Source organism: Tachypleus tridentatus, chromosome 6 (genome assembly GCF_004210375.1).
Source record: "Tachypleus tridentatus isolate NWPU-2018 chromosome 6, ASM421037v1, whole genome shotgun sequence".
Lineage (NCBI taxonomy): Eukaryota > Metazoa > Arthropoda > Merostomata > Xiphosura > Limulidae > Tachypleus > Tachypleus tridentatus.
Genome location: NC_134830.1, coordinates 80,359,956 through 80,382,095, shown reverse-complemented (window position 1 = coordinate 80,382,095; position 22,140 = coordinate 80,359,956). Strand labels below are relative to the sequence as shown.

Sequence of the window (22,140 nt, the reverse complement as noted above, 5' to 3'; positions counted from 1 at the left end):
TTTCCTGTGCTGCCTAAAACGGAAAATACGGAATAGGGCGATTAGGATTGGATCTGTAAGTGTAGTGAAAAGAAAAAGAAAATTCACCTATAAGAAATTCTCAGTACAGCCAATAACAAAATGTTAATCACTCTATTAAGATGATGTTGTGATTTTGCTTGTATTATTTCTCAAATTTAGGTCCACACCATTAATGCTTACACATTACATAACAAAAGATATGTTATACCTACATTCACGAAGTTGATTTTTGTTATCATACAACTGATCGCATCAATCAGCCCCCCAGTGGCTCAGCGGTATGTCTGAGGACTTACAACGCTAAAAATCGGGCTTCAATACCCGTGGTGGGCAGAGCACAGATAGCCCATTGTGTAGCTTTGTACTTAATTCAAAACAACAACGCATCAATTATGGTATATCAAACCTTCCTTCAGTTCTTAAAAATACACCTTACAAATATATAAAATTAGTTAGCTCATAAGAATGAGAAAAAAAATCATTTTACCTCATATACCTATAAAATATTGTTATTAAAAAAATTAAATATGTATCATTTCATTTTCACTACTGCTAAAGCCCACAGTGGCACAACGTTATGTATGCGGACTCACATCGCTAGAAACCGAGTTTCGATATCCATGGTGAGCAGAGCACATAGAGCTCATTGTGTAGCTTTGTGCTTGATTCCAAACAAACAAAAACTAGTAGTCAATTATTGCTTAATAGTTATTACTTCAAATGTGTCCTTCAGTGGGTTAGCGGCAAGTAACGGTGTTACAAAGCTAAATTCCATGCTTCGATTCGTCGAGATGGACAAAGCGCAAATACGCCCTTTGTTTAGCTTTGTGTTAAAACAAAGATAAATCATAAACATATCACTTCAAAGGTTAGAGGAAATTAGCTGTACAAACGAATGAAAGAATTAATTAGTATTTTCTTTATTTTTAACACACGTCCACTAATATCCATCATCTACAGTATGCAGTTAACGCTGTTTGGTTATTTAACAATCTTCAAAACATTCCTTTTTCCCATGGTAATGTTGGAGCTTCGCAATTGTTACAGTCCATATCACCACATGCGGTTATGCTCCATCTAACAACTATGCATCTTGATAACATCTTTGCAGCGTATTTTTTTTACATTGTAAGGGTTGCTTTTCAAAATTAATTTCACGTACGAATATGACGACTTTCCAGCCCATGCTTCAATAGTCTGATCGCACATAAATCTGACAGTTTAAATGGTATGACGTTGTATGAAACAACATGAAAACGTTTTTAATTCTATCGCTGCTTAAGGTATATAACGGTTGAACAGATACACCATGAAAGTATTAGGTTGAGGAATAATTCGTGAGCGTTTTTAAATAATTTCATTCAAGCATTACATGCAAGACTATACAATACTTCAATGCATGAACACATTACACCCAAAACATTTATTATGATACTTTATTTCATGTAATACCTAGGTATATAGTATGCATTGTTGTAAACGAAATTGCAAGAAATTAAATGCGAAAAGCAGATGGTGTCGAAAATGCTCGATTTTGTCCACTTGACATTCCATTTAATGAGCTGAAAATGAAAGCAAAAATTAAAGACATATGAAAATCAAACACACCATCTATTAGAGCAAAAAATTATCTACCAAATGACATGAAATATTTTGCGAAAGCGTTTCATTTATGAATATATTTTTATAACTTGAAAAAAACGCTCACGAATTATTCCTCAACCCAATAGCTTCTGTGCAGGTAACTTATGTCACTTTTCTCGACAAAGATCCTACTGTGTTATTGTTGCCTGGAAAACATGGAGACTTTAGCCACCGCATTTTGCTTACCATATCTGGGGTAAAAATCTTCTTACAGGTCTTTTTTTGGATGGGCCTAGTGCTCCAAGTTGATCCATAATCCTTTGTTTTCCAATTTCATCAAGCACAAGGGTTATTCTCATCTTAAAAATTTTGAATCTCCTATTTGAACACATGTTTATGATCTGAGGGTATAAATATTCAGCATCGAAAAAGGTTTTTGCATGTCATTCCCAAAATTGATCAATTTTCAGTTACATCGCGTTACTCACGAAAATCCAAACAGTATCAAAATGTTGTTCTGATACACTCCTTTCCACTGTTATGAGTTATGTTCGTTTTGTAGTTTGCTGATATGCATATTCAAATTAATTTTAATACAATGAATACTTAACAATCTGTATAATCGTTACATCTAATTTCAAATATAATATTAATGTTTGCCTATTTTCTACCTTTGAGAAATAAAGCATAATAATAATTATAATTTTATACTTTTATACTTTTTTCTTAAGTATCACTATTTCCAAATGTTCTGGAATATTTACAGTAGCCGTGCCATAAGGTTGATCTATAATTACAGTTTAATCAAATAAAGTTGAGTGTCGTATTATTTGTATATGTTCTGATATGACTGAAGTTGTAGTTCTATTATTTTTTATGTAACCTTCATGCTTGTGTCACCTGTAATTTAAACTTGAGTATGTTTGACCAATACACATTCACATTATATTTTATAAGCCCCAAACCTATCTCTTGACTCTTTCTTATCTTTGATATTTTCCAACATTTGATTAGTCTTTTCATAAGCTTCGTGATAGAAATTTTGTTTCTCAAAAAAATTAAGTAATTGTTATGTGATTCTGAAACATTTATAGTTTATTTTAGTGTTCCCGTAAACATATATTAATGTTTTAGTTTTAAATGGCATTGAACCATTACAAATTTTATTAAAGACTATATATACAATACTGGGCTTAAATCTTTTTTCCTCTACTACATGTATGATTAACAATAATTCATTAATTAAATCTTCTTGTTTGATACATATTTCTAAAACTATATATAGATAAGTATAAAATGCAAAGTTTTTTTATGTTCTTTTATAGAAAAAATTGATTATGTAATATCATCAAGTGGTTGATGGATTTATAAAGCTAAAATCGAATTTCGATACCGAAAGTGAGAAGAACATAAAGAGCCCACTGTGTTGCTTTATACTTAAATAAACGTACGAAAGCATTTCTACTTTTTATTATGTTTATACATACATATATCTACATGTGTTTTACAAATATATTATGTAACCGTTATGTTAATATTAACAGCTAAAGGAAAGCTAGTGTAACTTTCATTAAACAAAAAGTGTCATAAGTATAAAATTGTTGGAGAAGTTACGATAAAAACTGCGATATGGAAAAGATAAAATTTGCTTTTCTGAGAAAGACATCGAAAGAACTAAAATCCACACAATGGTAAGGATACAATTCTGTTTCAACACTCGCAAAAATGTATAATAATTATAAATATACAGAGGATATGTATTTACTCAAGATCACAACATCCTTCGTCTAATTTTCTGCTAATTGTGATAAGGTAGTTGCTTTTAATTATAGCACAAAATAAAAAATAATAAAAATAAAATAATCAAAAAATTGGACCAAAGACTATCCGCACTAGCCATACCTGGGTTTGAACTGGTATATTATAGGAAAGGCAGTCAAAAACAGCATTCGCCGCCAACTTTGGAGCTACCATAATAAAATAGTTGGACTTGACCATTGATCATATAACACTTTCACGTCTTCCAAATGCGTAGTACAATTTTCTTTTTAGGCAATGAGATGAAAGCCATGGACCCTCGGACCCATAGCCCGGAACTTTAAGTAGCAGGGTCACGCGAGGCTTATGAAAGAACTTAATCCACTTTGTTACAATTTTGTAAAATCTAAACAAAACTGAGAAATTATAATATATGTGCATAATAAAATTACATTTTCACTTTAGCAAATTTAGAAGGAAAATTATAACTATTTATACATTAGATTCATTTCAACATAGCTACTGAGTATATTTTTGCGAAAGTGTGTGTAAAACCAAGTATTTTCTATAAAACATACAGACAGTAATAAGTTGATTACCCAAACTGAATCAAAAAAATTAAATTAGGTTTGAATTTCGTGCAAAGCTATTCGAGGGCTATTTGCGCTAGCCGTCCCTAATTGTAAAGGGCAAGCATGTTTGGTGCGACCAGGATTCGAACTCGCGACCCTCGGATTACGAGTGAAACGCTTTAACACGCTTGGCCATGCCGGGCCGATTATCTTTTGTATTTATAATAATAAATTTCTTTTAAACTTACCATTTACAAACAGGTTGTCAGTATCAGTGTGGTTGCTAACTAATTACCTAATTTGAGGCACTCGACTCGTAATCTTAGGGTAGCGCGTTCGAATCCTCGTCGCACCAAACTTTCTTGCTCTTTCAGCAGTGGGGGCGTTATAATGTGACGGTTAATCACACTATTCTTTTGGTAAAAATGTAGCCCAGAAGTTTGCGGTGGGTGGTGATGACTAGCTGCTTTCCCTCTAGTCTTACACTGCTAAATTAGGGACGGCTAGCGCAGATAGCCCTCGAGTAGCTTTGCGCGAAATTCAAAACAAAAAAAAGCTAATAATTTTTTTATATGTTTTACTACAAACACTTTAAACTACATATTGAATTTGTATGTTTATAAAAGTATCGATCAAAATACTTAAAACCGGCCAGGACGTTCAAAAGGATTTTTGTAGACAGAATCGTAGAACAATGTATTTGAGAGTTGAAAAATGTTTTACTTTGTTTAAGGTTTCTAGATCCTGTAAACAACTATTTCTAATAAACTCAAGGTCTTGTTTAACAATAGATCACCATGTTTGTTTATTTCTTAATTCGACTTTCTTTTAGTAATATAATTTCCTTTCCAACAACTACCTGCCGACTTTGAATATAGTTTTAGATGTGGAACATTATGGTCTTGAGCAACAATATACGTTCTTGTTGTCTTTTTTTTTGTTCTTATACATGAAGCTTGCAAACATAGGTTAAACTTGATAGACAGTTTATATTTCCAGATGTGTGTGGTATATATCTGCTGATTCTTATCTTTATAAGCTATATCATACATACCCTTCTCACATTGGGGTCTCCCACCGTTATTTCACCCTTCTGTCGTGTATGTGCAACGCGTTTCATTCCAATCCTTATTATCTTAAAAGTTGTCTTCTCGATCTTCACATACATACATATTGTTTTCAGGGATAGCGTTATATGGTACAAATGTGACACATTAATAATTTGCTTAATTATGATATTTAAAATACCTGTAATAAATGTATATGTACGCGTATGTGTTAAAAACATAATACAGTACATTTCATTTCAATCCTTTCTTAGCATCTAATAGTTTGTCAATATAGACAAAAAGTTAAAAGTTAAAATTCAGTTTTCTAAAGCTTTCTTTCATTGAATTAAATGAATAATATGTGGCTTTCCTTCAGAGTAGGTGGATCATGGAGTTATTGTGTTCTTACCTCCATGAAGTGCAGATTGATACATTTCAAATACGTCATGAAGAGCTGCAAACCAGAGGACAGTCTTTACAAAGACAAAACTTTCCATCTAGCTCGGATGGGTCCGAGCACCTAAAAAAAAATAAATTTAAAATTGATTTTAATTATAATTTGCTTAAGATTATATATATTACCAGTGGGAATAAAGTAGCTTTTATTTGTTTGTACCTGCTGTAGTTTCTTAGATCTTTCTATTCCAATTAGCCTACAAAATGATCAAACAAGTTTCTCTGCAATTGTGTAGTCGTTGAAAATATCATAGAAATAAGAAAACTGATGTTATGGATTGGCAAGGTAAACCATCTACCACCTAATATAAATCCGATTGAAATTTTATTGGCTGAGTTAAACCAATTATCGAAAGATCGCAAGCCAAACATGGAAGAAGAGTTGTTTTGGTTTATTTTTAAGTGCTCATATAAGGTGTGTGTGTTTTCTTATAGCAAAGCCACAACTGGTTATCTGCTAAGCCCACCGAAGGGAATCAAACCCTTGATTTTAGCGTTTTAAGTCCGTAGACTTGCTACTGTACTAGCAGAGGGCGCTCAAAGAAGGATGGCAGTCGATTACTCAGGAGAATCTGCACAAACTCATTGTAAACATACCAGCTGTTCTGAAGTAGTACTAAAATTTAAGGGAATGAGAACTAAATATTAACTAGTGAAACTGGTTTGTGTTATTTTCAGTTTCATTCTTACGTTTGATTATTGCAGAGAAACTTGTTTGATCATTTTATAGGCTTATTGGAATAAAAAGACCTAAGAAACTACAACAGGTGCACAACACTTTTATATGAGAAAACGTTAATAAAATCATGAAAAGTTCAGGTATTTACAAAACTCAGTGGTACAATTAGGAATTAAAATCCTATTTGAACAGATCTTGTCGAGTGCGCTCTAAAACATATAGTTTTACATATTTTTTCTCTTATCGAATAAAAGATATAACAAATTAAAAATATTTTCAAATGAGCCATTTTTTGTCCACCCCCTGTATATATAAAGTAAAAACAATATTTTTGTTATATTTTAACATATACAAGCAACGGAAAAAGAACGCAATATCATAATTGCTTCTATTGTTACAATTTACATTGTTTAGTTGTATTGTTAAAAACCTTCATCCACTAGTGAAAACAAAGCAACGACTACTATTCGCTTATAATCTACAATAGATAACATTTTATTACTTATTCGTTAAGGTTGAGGTTCTCAGTTTACGTTAATCCATAAAAATAACAAATAATGTTCATAGAGTTATTATGTAATCATTTAACTGTGACAGCACAAACCATTCTTTTTCCAAACTCTTTTACATAATTTCATGTAATACACCCTATAGAAGGAGGTTAAACATTACATATCTGGAAAAAAATTTAAATTCTAAGCATGACCTCTTTGTTTCATCTGTATCATATAATAACACTTTATGAAGTGCTTTAGCGCTGCTAAACTATTTCTAATCAGCCCTAAGCACGACATCCGTGTCGCGTTCATGTTATGCAGCAGTAGTTGGTATTTTTACAATGTAACGATAAAACAATTTTGAACATGACATTTTTGTTAGATTCATACTTGTAACAGTAATACGTGTAACACGGTAGTTATTTTAAGCATGCAAATCCCATGCTTATGCCATATATTTGGTGCTAGGTAGAGGTTTGATGCTGCTTGAAAGCTTCAGTACTGGAAATCATGAAATGTAAATTAGATTTTACGAAGATTTCACATGTGTGATAGGAGCTTTGGCAAGGTTCTGGCGTTATAGCATTTGTTACCACACCTTTGACTGCTATGTGAAGTACTTTGGCCCTCTTAGTTATCAAAACCTCTTTAGATCCATTGAATATTTTTTTCAAAGTCTTGTTTCAAAATTAATTTATTTAGGAAATCAACACATAAACGTTTAAAATATAACTTTGTGTATACAAGTCTTATCCAAATACCCTGCTCTATAATATACCTTGAAAACTTCTTTTCAAAACCTATTGCATGTAATTAACTTCAAAACTGGGGCATAAAGCAGGCTTCTAGCACCATTATAAATAAAAGTACGATATTGCTTCAAAACCTTAAATTCCACTCTCATAAAAAGACACATGTTAAATATTTCAGTTTTTTTTCATTTTCGTACAGATATTCATATTTATTTGGCCCGGCATGGCCAAACGTGTTAAGGCGTGCGACTCGTAATCTGAGAGTCGCGGGTTCGCATCGCCGTTGCGCCAAACATGCTCGCTCTTTCAGCCGTGGGAGCGTTATAATGTGACGGTCAATCCCACTATTCGTTGGTAAAAGAGTAGCCCAAGAGTTGGCGGTGGATGGTGATGACTAGCTGCCTTCCCTCTAGTCTTACACTGCTAAATTAGGGACGGCTAGCCTCGAGTAGCTTTGTGCGAAATTCAAGAAACAAACAAACATATTTATTTATCACCAAGTAATGTTCATAAACACGTTATCATTGACAACATAATTCCTTACTGATGCTGCAAACGTGTACTTAAGCTCTAAATACACTATTTTCGTCCATTATTCTTGGTATTATTATTCGTATTGCTAAGTAATTAGCAACAGATGATACTATTTTTACATTTCTAAGATGCTGATAATATTTCGTGTGCTGGATTTAATGGAATATAATTATGCCATATTTACATTAATTTTCATAAAAATAAATAAGTTGCTACACAAGAAAATGACATTGTACTTGTTTTAGAATAAAAACCTTTAGGGACAATGCACCAGTATGTCTAGCATGAACGCTTTATTAATAATGTGTATTAGGTAAGCCTAGTGTGACGGCAGTTTGTGCATGTATACACAATGATAAACATAGTGATCGAAAGGGTTATGTATCTTTCCGTTAATTTTTTTCTGAAATGAAATTTGTTTTTATGTTATTTCGACTTACTTTGTTGTCTTCTCATTCATGGGGTAAAAAAGTTGGCCGTCAACGTCGATTTCAGTTTCATTTACTAGTACATAATTGATTTGAAAAGGAGAGAACCCAAAGTTTTTAGGAGTAGACCCCATGAACTCTAGCCATCTCTGGGGATTGCATTTTCTGCCCCATATTCCACACATCATGTCATTCAGTAAAGACGTACCTGGGAAAATCCCTTCGACGTTTTCACACGAACTAAATAATTCCTGAGCGTACCTGCAAGCATCAAAGTCTAAGGATTTCACGTAGTCATAGAGAGATTTCATATACTTTATAAAAAATGCCAAGTTCGTTAAAGTTTAGCCACACTATAAATTTTTATATTATTATAAACTAACTCAGAGATACAGAAGACTGGGTTTTTATTAACATTTAATAAAGTTATCAACCTTATTTTACGACTCGTTTACAAATTAATTACATTATATAAAACAAGCAAAGCTTTAGCTATTGATCTATTTCTTGAGAAAAATGAGAAATGAAACAACTCGTAGAGGCTATATTTCGGTTTAGTGAAATACAGATATTATAGAGAAGCAATACTGCTTAAAAGGGTAAAGAAGAAATTACAACCGAAAAACTTTGACACGAAGAAAATGTTAAATAAGATTCTAGAATGATGGGCATAATATACGAAAGAACTATACGAAGATAACAGACATAAGGGTAACATTAATGTGCTGTATAAAACATTTGAAATTCGAAATATTATTCGGACCCAAAATTAAGATAGTAAAACAAAAGGTGGAATGTAAAATATTTTTTCTGGATCACGTTCCAATCTTATTTCACTAATGCGATGAATTTTTAATTCAAGAAGCACTTGGTGAACGTACCGAACTGAATATAAATGGAATAAAAACAAATAACTTGATATATTCAAATAATACGTGCTCATTGCACAATGTGAAGAAGATTTATAGATTATTATGATCCCTCTAAGTAACACATGTATGAACTATGGAATGATATGGAGTACAAAGCAATGCCTTATCACTGTGAAAAGATCAACTAAAGTAAGGAAAATAGAAACACTTAAGAACTTGGATAACGAAGAATAGTGAGATATTAAGACACAAATGTAAATATACGTATTAATAAGAGGATTCTAAGATGACGCACCTATTCAGCACTGCTTTACAAGATTACAAAAGAAACGTATCAAAGCTGTGATATTGCTGGAGAAATCTCCAACTTAGTAGAAAAGAGAAGATTAACAAAAAATATTAAAAAGAAACAGTGAATGAAACGAAGGTCTTAATATTATATGTGAAATATAAAGTGGAGTTTGCGAGATAAGTGGGGAAGGGTTAAAGTGATAATACGTTCTTAAATATAACTGAGACCACGATCTGTGGAAAGAAGACCAAAAAGGATGTGGATGTTTAATATTAATGAGTGAGCTAAAGCTAGAAAAGTATGTGAATAACAAGAAAAAAGTTAACAAGAGAAACGTTGTGAAAGACATGATTGCAAACCTTAAAAAGGCACCTTAAATAAATGAATGAATGAGTGACAAGTAAAAAGTGTTAACTTGTGATTATTATCTGCATTAAAACTTCGATTACGAGTGTTCGAAGGAAAATGGCCAATAGATACAGCATTGTATAAGAAATCAAGAAATTCCTTCCTAATCTTACTCAAATCTTGTGCGAGTAATATGGTGAAGAATGTTGTAAAACAAAATCCCATAACTTGCATAAAATCCAATAACCAACCCTTTAATTATACCAGGACTTCAAGCCAGTAGATTCCCTATGCTGCTGGGTTTCACTGGTGGAAAACAACTAATAAGTCGCTCATGACAGCCGTGATTGAAAGGCGTAAGCTTTCATAGCGCTAAAAATGTCGAAATTGGGATAAAGTGCAAGGCAGTACTATCACGATGAACAAGGAATTCCATTAGTCATTGTTTGCTACAAATATACGGTTGAACATGATTTTTTATATGTTCTTTGTCAAATGTCTGTCTCTTTCTCAGTTTGATGAAATAAAAAAAATTCAACTTCATTTTTCATTAGGTTTATTTGAAGCTAGTTTTTATGAAATTTTAGCCACGGAACAAGACACTTAAATTTGTTGAGTATTCAAATATTACAATTCTACTATTAATAATAACAAACATTATTTTAATGTGAAGTTTTATAACGTTAAAATGTTTTACATTTGAAAAAAAAAACACAATCAAATTCACTTATGATGTTTAAGACTGTCTTAACATATTGGTGTTTAATGAAGTAGTCAGTGGTCCGTAACTTAAGCTTCAAATTATTAGTTTTTGATGAACTTGGGAAAGATTACCATAATCATTCCAATGGTCTCCAAAAACAAGAGTATTAGCAACTCAGTAGACTGCTCAACAAGTAACGGTTTACACATCAGTGTGTTTTGATGAAGGATTTCGATATCATTCAGTGATAGTAAACATGCAGAGTGTAAACATTAGACTTACGTTAAAGACATGAAATATTCAAGTTCTTCCACCGTGATCTGACCGTGGTTGTTTTCCTTGGTTTCAGTGACCCTAAGAAATCTATTCTGACGAGGAGAACATGTGAGTTGACAAAACATCTGTTGGAAGTTCCTAGTACATGAAGGACAACGACCGAATCCAAGGCGACGTGGAAACTTTAGGTCTTTTACTAGCTTTTCTACCTGTAACTTGGAACAGCATGTGCGTGGATATACTTCTGTAGTTTGTGGACAAGAGAAGGAAGTGTCAATGTACTTTTGTTGTAGTACGTTCCTTCAATGTATTCTGTTCTAGAATGTTTTCAAACTAAGTTGGTAATTCTTACTGACATAACGTTGCATAAAATTATTTTACATTTTTATTCTGCCATTTATGTACAAGATGTTCCCAGTAAGGAACGCAAAGTCATACAATGATTTATATAGATTAAAATAAATACGAAAGTAACATTCAAAAATACTTATACATAATTGTAAATTAATTATATATTAATATATTTAGAAATATCATCGTTATTTCGCAACTACATTTATGAAATTACTGTTATAAACACTACAAAATCTGTGTTTTTTTTAAATTTGAAATAATAACAAGTAAATGTAAAACTAAATGCATGCAAATACTGTTACGACTATTTGGTTTAACCTCAACTACGGCAACGGCACTTTGCATAAAAGCGAAAGAATGAATCTGCAATATCCAAACTGTGATAAACGTACTATTTCAAGAGTAATTTAAACCAAACGTGACTTTGTAGTTAGCGTCTGTAAATCGAATGATTCATTGTTTCCAACCATTTGAAAGAAAACCACCCCCAGTACGTTTTGGCTATGGGTTGCTATAAAACTGACGGTTATGTCCTGCTATTCGATCAAACAATATGTAGCGGTAAATGCTGATGACTGTCTTCTCTTTATCAGGATAAAATTAGGGACATACTTTGCAATTCTGTACAAAATTCAGAAATAAGTACAACCAATCATGGTTAGTTATTTCTGGCTACTTCTTTCGTTCTCCAGAGTGACAGCGGTACGGACTTACAGTGCTAAAATTCTAGGTTCGATTCCTCGCGGTAGACACAGAAGATATCCCCATATGGTTTCTCTATAAAACAAACAAACCTTCTTTTCATACGTACTTTCAAACGTTTCACTGTCACAAGTAATAAATTAGCACTTACAAAATTGCAAATTAGATACATCCCTCAATCTTTTCTTTTTGTTTTACTTCGTGTTCACAGTTTTATTTTTCAATAATAAAGTAAATCAAAAAGAGTTTTTAATGAAATTCATTCTCTGTACTTATTTTATCAAAAACATTTTCGTTTGTTTCAATATTTCTAAATATTGACAGTGCTAAACAGAAACACTTGCTTATTCTTAATCTTTGAACTTTATTTTAGGTTATAACATTATTGTTGTATAGCTAGAAACCTAATGGTCGCATAGAACCACTTCTCAAATTTTATCCACACTTTAACTCAAAGTACATAAGGTTAAATTATGTACTATATGATTTAGCTTAAACACACTGTTAAGTATTTTGATTGTACGAAACTACACGCATTCTTATAAAAATATGTTAAGCTGTGCGCATCAACTAAAGTTTAGCGTATAGAACTATGAATCAGAAGGTTCGAATACCGATCCTGCCGAGCATGCTGCACACTTTTCAATGATGGTTTGTCAGAAACGTGAGAGCTCATCTTATTATACAGTTTGAAAAGTAGAAAAATACCTTCGAGGTGGCTGTCCTCCTTCTAACGGTATAATTGAGGACAACTATACATGATCCCTTGCAATATGTCACCATTTAACTTATTTGCATATAAGGTGCAGTTAAAATTGAAATGTGTTGTATCCAGGCATGGTACGTATTTTCTATATATTACTTAATATGAAATTTATCAAACTCTTGTTACATACGTGTCTGCGGTTTCAACATAGAATGTTGGCTTAGAAATTAGTCAAGTTTCTTTTGCTCTATACCAACGAACTAGTTAATTTCTCCAGGTTAGTTATGCGCATTTTAATGCCAAAAAGGTTTCATAAAGTCGAACGCGCTATGTAAAATTGAACAATAATCTTTTCCACTGGCAGACTAAGTGATACCTTGAACATAAAACTTCTCTAGCACTTGATAGGAAGAGTAAACAGTCATGTGGTAGAGCATGTAACTTGCAAAGAATAGACTTATCTGTCTTTCTATCTGGAACAAATTACTCACAGATTTGCACCAACTCCCAACCGATTTTTATGAGATATCTCTCCAGTAATGACACCTTTTCTTCTTTTTTAATATACTACTTTTTTATTATTTATGTTTACTAAATACAGATTATTTCGTATTATTACAAGCTATGTCCTATCTCTTTCATTCATAACTCAGTCGAAAACAGAAAATCCAGACTCATTCTGTGATATATTTTCTGATCTAACCTCCTGAAGTTCGTTATGGCTTGGTAGTTAAGACGGTCGGTTTGTAATCTGAGGATCGCAGGTTCGAATTCCTGCCATTTTACATACTCGCTCTTTCAGTCGTGAGAGCATTGTAATGTGACGATCAATCCCATTATTCGTTGGTAAAAGAGAAGCCAAAAGTTGACAGTTTGTTGTGTCGACTAGGTGCTTTCCTTCTAGTCCATCACTGATAAATTAAAGACGGCTATCGCAGATAAACAGACCAATTTAACGTCATATCTGATAACTTTAGGGTAAGTCAAGGCATCTGAGAGTTATACAAATGAAACACAAAAGATACTGAAGTATAAAAATGTAACGAAAAATCTTACCATCTTGAAACTCGGGACATACTTCTTTAAGTATCTTGATTGTTTCTTCACTAACCAATATTTGTGCTGACCCGTTATATAGGCAGTTGACTTGCCCGAACGTGCCCTGTCCACACTGGTCATACATTACACAGTGATCATCTTCCTTATCAGCCTAATTTGTATATAACTCACGTTAATTATGTTGTAATGCATCAATTATGATAATTTATAATGGTTTTATGCAACTAACTAAAACAAAAAAGCATGAAATTAGATACAGAGATTGGGAAGGGAACTGAAGGAACTTGGAAATATCTTTATTAGAGAAAAAATAATACATAGAGTGCCTTTAAATATGTGGTTAGATGGGTGAGAAAGAATGAAATGGTTACTATTATTAGAAATGTCACAATCTGATTTATATATTATTTTCCACTTCACGCTGTTTAATGGTAAAGAAGCACAAGTACGTATTTAATGTAGTTTATTTTAAAATAAAAGACTGCTATGATTAATTGATTAGTTCTATTGGGGTTTTAGTTGTCGATAAATGCGTTTCTTTGTTTGTTAATTGCAAAGAAAGTGTCTGCAGAATCTAAATTTTTAAAGAAAAAATTTCCAGTTTTTGAAAAACTTGCTTGATGTGAACTTATGCACAAGATGGTAAACTCACTCGAAGGATTATTAACTTCTGGTAAATGAAAATTATAACAAGAATTGATTTTGTTATGGTAGTATGCACAAAGCTACCGAAGGGGCTACATGTGCTCTGCACACCGCGAGTATCGAAACCTGGTTTCTAGAGTTGTAAGTTCACCGACATACAACTGTGCCAGTGGGAGCCCAACAAGAATCAAAATGTTAGTAATTAGCATTAGATAAAGCAAAATCAATATACGTTAAATTGGCAAAAGTAATTAAATTACTAACACACAAAATAGTTTCAATATGTAGTCTCTACTTAACAAGCAGTGTGAAAACATGTACATTTTTTTTGCTAAAAACACGTATCACAAAAGATCTCTCCACAATTATTTTTGTAAAGAGTAGCACAGGAGTTTCAAAAAATGTTTTTTTAAGACTTAGAAATTTACTAATACTTTCTTAAAGAATGGTGTAAATTTTAACTAGTTCTGGAAATTTCCAACTCGTCTCATACATTTCCTTTGAATCAAAAGTTATTCTATGATAAAAGCAACTAGCCGTTGACTAGTGAAACTGAAATTACTCAGTATAATACACTTCTTGGTGACAGTTATTAACACACTGCTGTACGCGCTTATATAAACAATCTAGAAAACACATCAAGTAAGCACAAAGCCATAGCTCAGCCCACTGTGTGTATCAAAACTTCAATTTTATTGCTATAAGATCTAGGATTTACAGATGAGGAGAGAGTAGCAAGCATATTTGTCCAGGATGGGTTTATTTCAATATTATATAGATTAACAGCTTTTAAAGCACAAACGAAGTAAAAAAAAAAAACCAACAACATAAATTTACATTGGAAATGATTCACGTAGTATGTCTAAACTACTCAGGTAATTAACTTTATATTTTTGTATATTTGTTTAGTGTTTCTTACTTAAATTGTCTTTAAAAATTGTTAATCTTTATCACAAGATTTTGTCTGTTATATAAAATACACACACTTCATATCCTGTCCAACTAATCATTTTTAACAGATGTCGCCACCGAAAAATTATCTGAAAATCATGTCCAACACACACAAAAACCAACCATGCCATTCTTACTATAAGATTAAGGATATAACGTATTTCAGTAATATAATTAAGGAAATTAGTGGCAACATACCATTAATTCCCAGTAATTTTCTCTGTATAATGAACGTTTCTATTCTTAACCCTTACATACAAAATGAAAGTTCTGTCATAAATACTAACTTATACAGACCAAAATATATCTCCAACAAGAGCTCAACATCCTTCTACACTGAATGAAATATTACATATAGTCAAACTTCTTCTGAAAATAGTTAAAAATACACAAATGGAAACAATTAACTTCATAAAGAGATAATAGAAGTTGGGACTGATATACATATAAAGAGAAGCTAACACCACTTAATGGAAAAGAACTCCTAAATTAAGTTTTCCGCTAATGAACAAAATAATTATTTTGATTCATACACCATTTAAACCAACCTCTCCTTGCAAGTTCCACTGCTTTTTCTTAATCAAAAAGGATTTAGCTCATGTAGAAATTAATATAAATCCATTTCGGTTTTTAGAATAATTCTCATCCATGTATCAAAGCTCGTTATCAAATTTAAAAGTTTATGAAAAATGCAAACACTTTCTCCAACAAACACAAGTAAAAACACTTATAAATCATCAAAATTATTACTCTCAAAACACAATTTATCCTACACAGTGTAAAATTTTAACCGTCTGAATGTTGGACAAACCCAAACGAAACATAGAGTTTTAGCAACAATCCTTCTATTACTCAACATTTTAATCCCTCTCAGAATTCTATTGATGTTATTGATTCTCCCAGGTGCCGGAACAGAATTAAATTCTGAAGAAGATAGAAAAATGAAAGAAACATAATGGACTAGTATGATAAATACTGTTTGTCCCCATGGAAATAACTTTGATTCTTGAATTAGTAACCATTGACAAACTGTAATATAAAACTAAGTACAGGAAATCTCTTTTTTTTTTTTAATTTCCACATTAATAGTGTCTGGAATTTTTTTTCTAATATATTTATTACTTACTAATTTTATTTCATTAATATTTTGGTATATCACATTTTAATTCTGACAACATTTTATGCGACATGTGAGCTAAACAGCCGGGTTAGAGATACCTAAGGTTTAAAACATAATTAATTCACAACTGCTAACTAGAAGGAGGGAAAACAACCAGTTAGGAGCACCAGTCGCTTGTATGACAACTTTTAACTAAATAGCAAAAGTAACTGCCACAATTATTACACCTCTACAGCTGAATCTGCAGTATGTTCAACGGCACATTACCGCTAAAACCTTGAGCCTGATAATTCTCAGGCCGATACGCTGACCAATAGTCTATGTCTGGCAATATGAACACTTATTACTCATTATTAGTTTTATATTATTAAAGTTCTATATCTTTGTGTTTTCTTTTCGTTTAAGTAGAATTTCTTACACTTTGGCCATATTTTAGTTTCCAAATTACTTTTGCAATTGTCTCATTTCAAATAAATGATTTCTCTAACCTTCTCTGCTGTCCCCTCCTTTTCTAATGACTCTGTTTCTGCACCCCAGTGACACAGTGACATGTTTTTAGACTTACAACACTAGAAATCAGCTTTCGATACCTGCGGTTGGCAGGGCACAGTTAGTTCCTTGTGTATCTTTGAGTTTACAAACAAATATTCTGTTTCTTAAGTCTCCATCTCTCCATACGTCAGAAACAACTGTCACGCTTATAACACTCCATTTCAAAGCCAGTGACTCAACGGTTAGTCTGAGGATTATAACGCTACAAATCGTGTTTAGATACCCGCGGTGGGACGAGCGCAGATAACTTACTGTGTGGCTTTGCACTTAGCAACAAATAAATATTTCAAATATTATTTCACGAACTTTTTATATCTTACATTTTCTGATTATTTCCAATTTATTCCTGAAAAAAAAAAAGGTTATGTTTCGAAAGTGCCGAGGTTTTCAGATTTTTGTTTTAGAAAATTGAAAAAATATTAAATAATGAATTCATAATGTAATGTATGGTAACATTTACGTAGGGTAGGCGACTTATTACAAAACACTTTATATATTTCTATTGTATGTTTTTTACATGTAAGCAGGCATTTTGTGTCAGCTTAATAAACCCATTGTTTTACAGCTTCCAATTTAAACGTACATACATAATACCTGTTATATTCTGTTCTGAGTTAACTGAAATTTCTTCTGTTCACTTCCTGTTTAACGGAAGTTAAAACTTTATGAAAAAAAACTAAAAACTGAAACGAATTTCTTTGCAGCAGTTGATGGCGTTATCAACTTAGCAACAAATAAATATTTCAAATATTATTTCACGAACTTTTACATCTTACATTTTCTGATTATTTCCAATTTATTCCTGAAAAAAAAAAGGTTATGTTTCGAAAGTGCCGAGGTTTTCAGATTTTTGTTTTAGAAAATTGAAAAAATATTAAATAATGAATTCATAATGTAATGTATGGTTACATTTACGTAGAGTAGGCGACTTATTACAAAACACTTTATATATTTCTATTGTATGTTTTTTTACATGTAAGCAGGCATTTTGTGTCAGCTTAATAAACCCATTGTTTTACAGCTTCCAATTTAAACGTGCATACATAATACCTGTTATATTCTGTTCTGAGTTAACTGAAATTTCTTCTGTTTTAACGGAAGTTAAAACTTTATGAAAAAAAAACTAAAAACTGAAACGAATTTCTTTGCAGCAGTTGATGGCGTTATAATGTTACGGTCAATCCCACTATTTGTTCGTAAAAGAGAAGCCTAAGAGTTGGCGGTGGGTGGTGATGACTAGCTGCCTTCCCTCTAGTCTTACACTGCTAAATTAGGAACGGCTAGCGTAGATAGCCCTCGTGTAGCTTTGCGCGAAGTTAAAAAACAAACAAACCAAGAAGAAAGAACTTAGAGTACTGACTCTTTGCACGCCTACTATGAGGATTCTGAAGACATGCACCGTGGTACTATATTATTTTTTAGATTTCATTCAAACAAGCTTTGAACAATTTTTCTCTTATAGTTTCACTCTACAGCCTCATAATTCTACTTCTCGAAAGTATATAATTTTTATTTTTTCTGGGAATTAAAGTTGAATTAAACTAAATTTGGGAAACGGCAGCAAACAACTAGAACAAAAATATGAATCGAAGAATATCAGAAAACTTGGAGAAAGAAAAGTAGTCAAATAAAAACACAAGAAGTAAAACGAATTCAAGAAACTAAATTAAAACTATTTGGTTTTAAACAGAACAGAACTGAATTATATTCGGTGATGTCGAGAAAACCCACTTGTAGAGAAGTATATATGCAAAATCGGCTCGTTTGGGTTGAGAAAATATTTTACATAGAAGAGCGAACAACGTTTCGATTTTCTTCGGTCATCATCAGGTTCACAAAGAAAGAGGTAACTGACCGGAAGCTGACCACATGTTTGAAAGGGGTTTGTGAACCTGACGATGACCGAAGAAGGTCGAAACGTTGTTCGCTCTTCTATGTAAAATATTTTCTCAACCCAAACGAGTCGTTTTTGCATATATATGAATTATGTTCGGAATTTGACAACAGACAAACCAGTTAAAGAACTGGTGCATTGGAGTAGCTATAGAAGTAATTAAAATAATGAAAACGCTTAACTGATTTCCCGAGGGGTTTAGCATCTTGCGACAGAGCGTAGGTATTTTACGCTAATTGCTAAGTGTTGTAAATATATTTGAAAAACTAACAATTTAATTATCTACGTATAAAATGGCTCCCTAGTGGCACAGTGCTATGTCTGCGGATTTACAATACTAGAGTTTCAAAACCCGTTGTAGGCGGAGCATAGATAGCCCATTCATTGTGTAGCTTTGTGCTTAAAATATAAACAAAAAAACATATCAAAAGAAAGTCTTCCCAAAGTAATAGTATATTAAAAACACAGTAACGGAAAACATTTAAACCTACTGTCCATTTAGAATAACCGAGTTCGACTAGTATTACAAAACCACACATCTGATACAAAACAAGCTTACTTTCCAATAAATTATTCACATAAAACTGTCTTTTATATTCAGTAATTTACCATGTTTCGATGATAAAATGACTGTTCTTGAAATTATCCAGAAGATTAAATGTTGTCATTTTATGAGATACTAAAATAGGACTTACTTACATAATCGCACCTCTAATGGGCAATTTAGTAATTATTTGCCACAATTATAAAGAGTGAAACCTGATTATAAAGTTTCAAGAATATGTGTGTTAATCGTGCTAGATTTTTGTCAAGCCTATTTGAAGTGTAGATCTCATGAGAGTCAAAACCTCGAAGTCTGCTTAAACAGATTTCCAGAGTTAAGTGGAAGATTATAAATTACAACTCTGTATTTTTGTTTCCTGCAAAAAACGGAATGAGTTTAAAGGGGAGGGAGAGAAAACTAAACTATCCTTCCAGTATAAATACTACTTTGTCTGGCATTTTAGTTTCAATATAATAGTTTTGAACGTATATAAATCATATATATATATATATATAAGTACACAAAATTCTTTTTTACTGTAAACATGCCTCTGAAAAAAGTTTACCAGTAAATACGTAACTTTTATAAACAATCGTTTTGTAAAGAAAGTATCACTCAATATTATTTAAGTGAAGAAGAAAAAAGTTAACTTACCAGAAGTACGAAATCAATGAAATATCTTAACTTTTGATGAACCTCCTTCTACGTTATATTTGCGCTTTTAGTTTTGTTTGCCTGCTTATTATGTATGACGCTTTTTTATTTTTGGTCTAAATTTTTCTACACATATAGTGAAGTTTGTAAATTTTATAAGACTTGTGTTTCTGTTCTTTTATTGCACGTGAAACCAAACAAAAGTAAACCGATTAGGCTAAATTATAGAGTTTACATTTCAGGTGTGGTTTTATTTTCATTGTTAAATATTATGAATATTTCTGTCACAGCAATTTTGTATTTCTTATTGTAAATAAATTATGTACAACATTTCCAGTTTCCTTTTCTACACTCTAATAGGTGTTTTTTTAAAATAAGTATTGTCAATGACAGTAGTCATTGTATAACTATCATCATTGTAAAAAAAAAATCTTAATAAAATAAATGTAATTCATTATAAAGTATTACCAAAGAACCAACGACAGTCAGTAAAGATTTTTCACGCTAAGCCAATAAAAAGGTTTAAAATGTGGAAAATTTCTAAATAAGTGAAATATCAGCAATAATAATTCTCACAGCTGAGGTTAAAGCCTAATTTGCATAAAAGTATCACTTTGGGATAATTAATTTTCTACCCATAAAAAAGAAAAAAACAGTTCTCCAAAGTAATGAGATGTCATGAAGTGATAAAATAGTCAAACTTACCGTCCACTCACAATAACCGAGGTTGACAAATATCATAAAACCACATATCTGATACAAAACAAATTGTAGCGAAGTAAATCGAATGGAAGGCATATTAAGAACGCCACAAGCTAGTGGTGAAAATAGTCTCGTGGAGAAAAAGTTATAAGGACGATATTGTATACGAATTTAAGTGTGTCTGTGTGTGAACGAAGTTCGCACACTGAATTTGAACCTCAGAACTAAAAAGTGAGCCAGATATTATAACTTTTTAACTGGGTGGAATATTATACAGGCCTGTTTATGAAGGTCAGTCGAATTTGGAAACATTACATCAACGTGTTCTACAAACTGAAGCACAATGTTAAGATTCATCGCTCCCTCCGTGAAACTTTTAGTCTAGTTAATGCGTGTTATTGGACTCAAAGTAGGCTACAACCTAAAAGCTTACATAATGTAAAGGTAATGAAGTTTGTTTTTGCTTTTTTTTACAACAACAAATAAAAGGGTAAGTTTAGTGACCTCGTTGGATCTTAGTTCGTCATATAGACGTTTTATAAGATGTGAAATACATATAATGCAACAAAATGCCAGAACATCAATATGAATCCAATAAGATTAAAATAACGAAGAATAATGCAAAAAAATGTTAATCGAAGAACGGACAAGTAGGAAAAGCAATTGAGAGGTAAATGTTATTCACTGACATTGCATTTTTTTCAAAGAGTTAATACATAAGTTTTAATTTTAATCATACTTTAATATATACATTCTACAGCTAATTATTCAAAGGTTTTTATGATTTTAGAGAGACAAAATTGTAGAGCAGTATCAGTAAAGAGGAAAACATATTACTCACTTTTCATATCTTTTACTTCAACAAACATGGATGGTACAATTCCTTGATAAAAATATCCGATAATTATTAACGTGTTCTGTTTTGCTTCTTACGTGGACGGAGATATTTTTAGAAAAACATGGCCAGTAGCTTAGGAGCTGCTAGGTACTGGCACTCGGGGCCCATGCCTCGAATCCCAAGTCGGTATCTTAAAATATCAAAATAGAAAAGTATAATCACACTGAAACGCCGGAAATTCCAGACCTATAGGCCCGAATCTTTAACATTTGTACCGACTACTCTGGTGAGTAGGTAAATAAAGGAACTAATATAGGTATATAACCATCTTTTTTCCTCCACCTTTGCTTAATTATTTTTTAACAGTCGATGCACTTGCTGTGTTTATTTGTATTTAAATACGAAATAACTTTTTACATGTACATCACATTCTTTTGAAAGAGAGAGTCGCAGTAAATACAACTGACTAGTTTTAATAAGCAAAGTTTCCAATAGGAGTTTTAACTGTTTTTGCAGTCGGAGCCAAATTAAGTGTTTTCGGGGACGAGGACAGTTCAGATATTTTAGGGGAGATAGAGAGATAGAAGATATGATTAGG

General features: G+C 32.1%; 1 protein-coding gene across 2 annotated transcripts; it reads right to left on the bottom strand.

Annotated features, from left to right (window-relative positions):
• Window positions 1-3,060: 3,060 nt before the first annotated feature.
• Window positions 3,061-21,697, bottom strand: LOC143252900 (NPC intracellular cholesterol transporter 1-like). Of its 2 annotated transcripts, none has more exons than XM_076505725.1 (5): window positions 21,546-21,697; window positions 13,640-13,793; window positions 10,828-11,065; window positions 8,343-8,591; window positions 3,061-5,504 (listed from the first exon to the last, which is right to left on the bottom strand). In XM_076505725.1, the coding sequence occupies exons 2-5, from the start codon at window positions 13,764-13,766 to the stop codon at window positions 5,429-5,431; spliced, it is 690 nt and encodes a 229-aa protein (XP_076361840.1). In that variant the 5' UTR covers window positions 13,767-13,793; window positions 21,546-21,697; the 3' UTR covers window positions 3,061-5,428. The 2 variants fall into 2 exon arrangements, with proteins under 2 accessions (XP_076361840.1, XP_076361839.1); XM_076505724.1 differs by lacking the exon at window positions 21,546-21,697 and adding an exon at window positions 20,708-21,080.
• Between the last annotated feature and the right edge of the window lie 443 nt (window positions 21,698-22,140).

Excerpts from the sequence above, each read along its gene's own strand:
- LOC143252900 (XM_076505724.1), bottom strand. The coding sequence starts at position 20,800 with ATGCCTTCCATTCGATTTACTTCGCTACAATTTGTTTTGTATCAGATA. Across the intron at positions 13,794-20,707 it reads TCGGTTATTGTGAGTGGACG|GCTGATAAGGAAGATGATCA; the intron begins GTAAGTTTGACT and ends TATACAAATTAG. Across the intron at positions 11,066-13,639 it reads ATGTCCCGAGTTTCAAGATG|AAGTATATCCACGCACATGC; the intron begins GTAAGATTTTTC and ends CACAAACTACAG.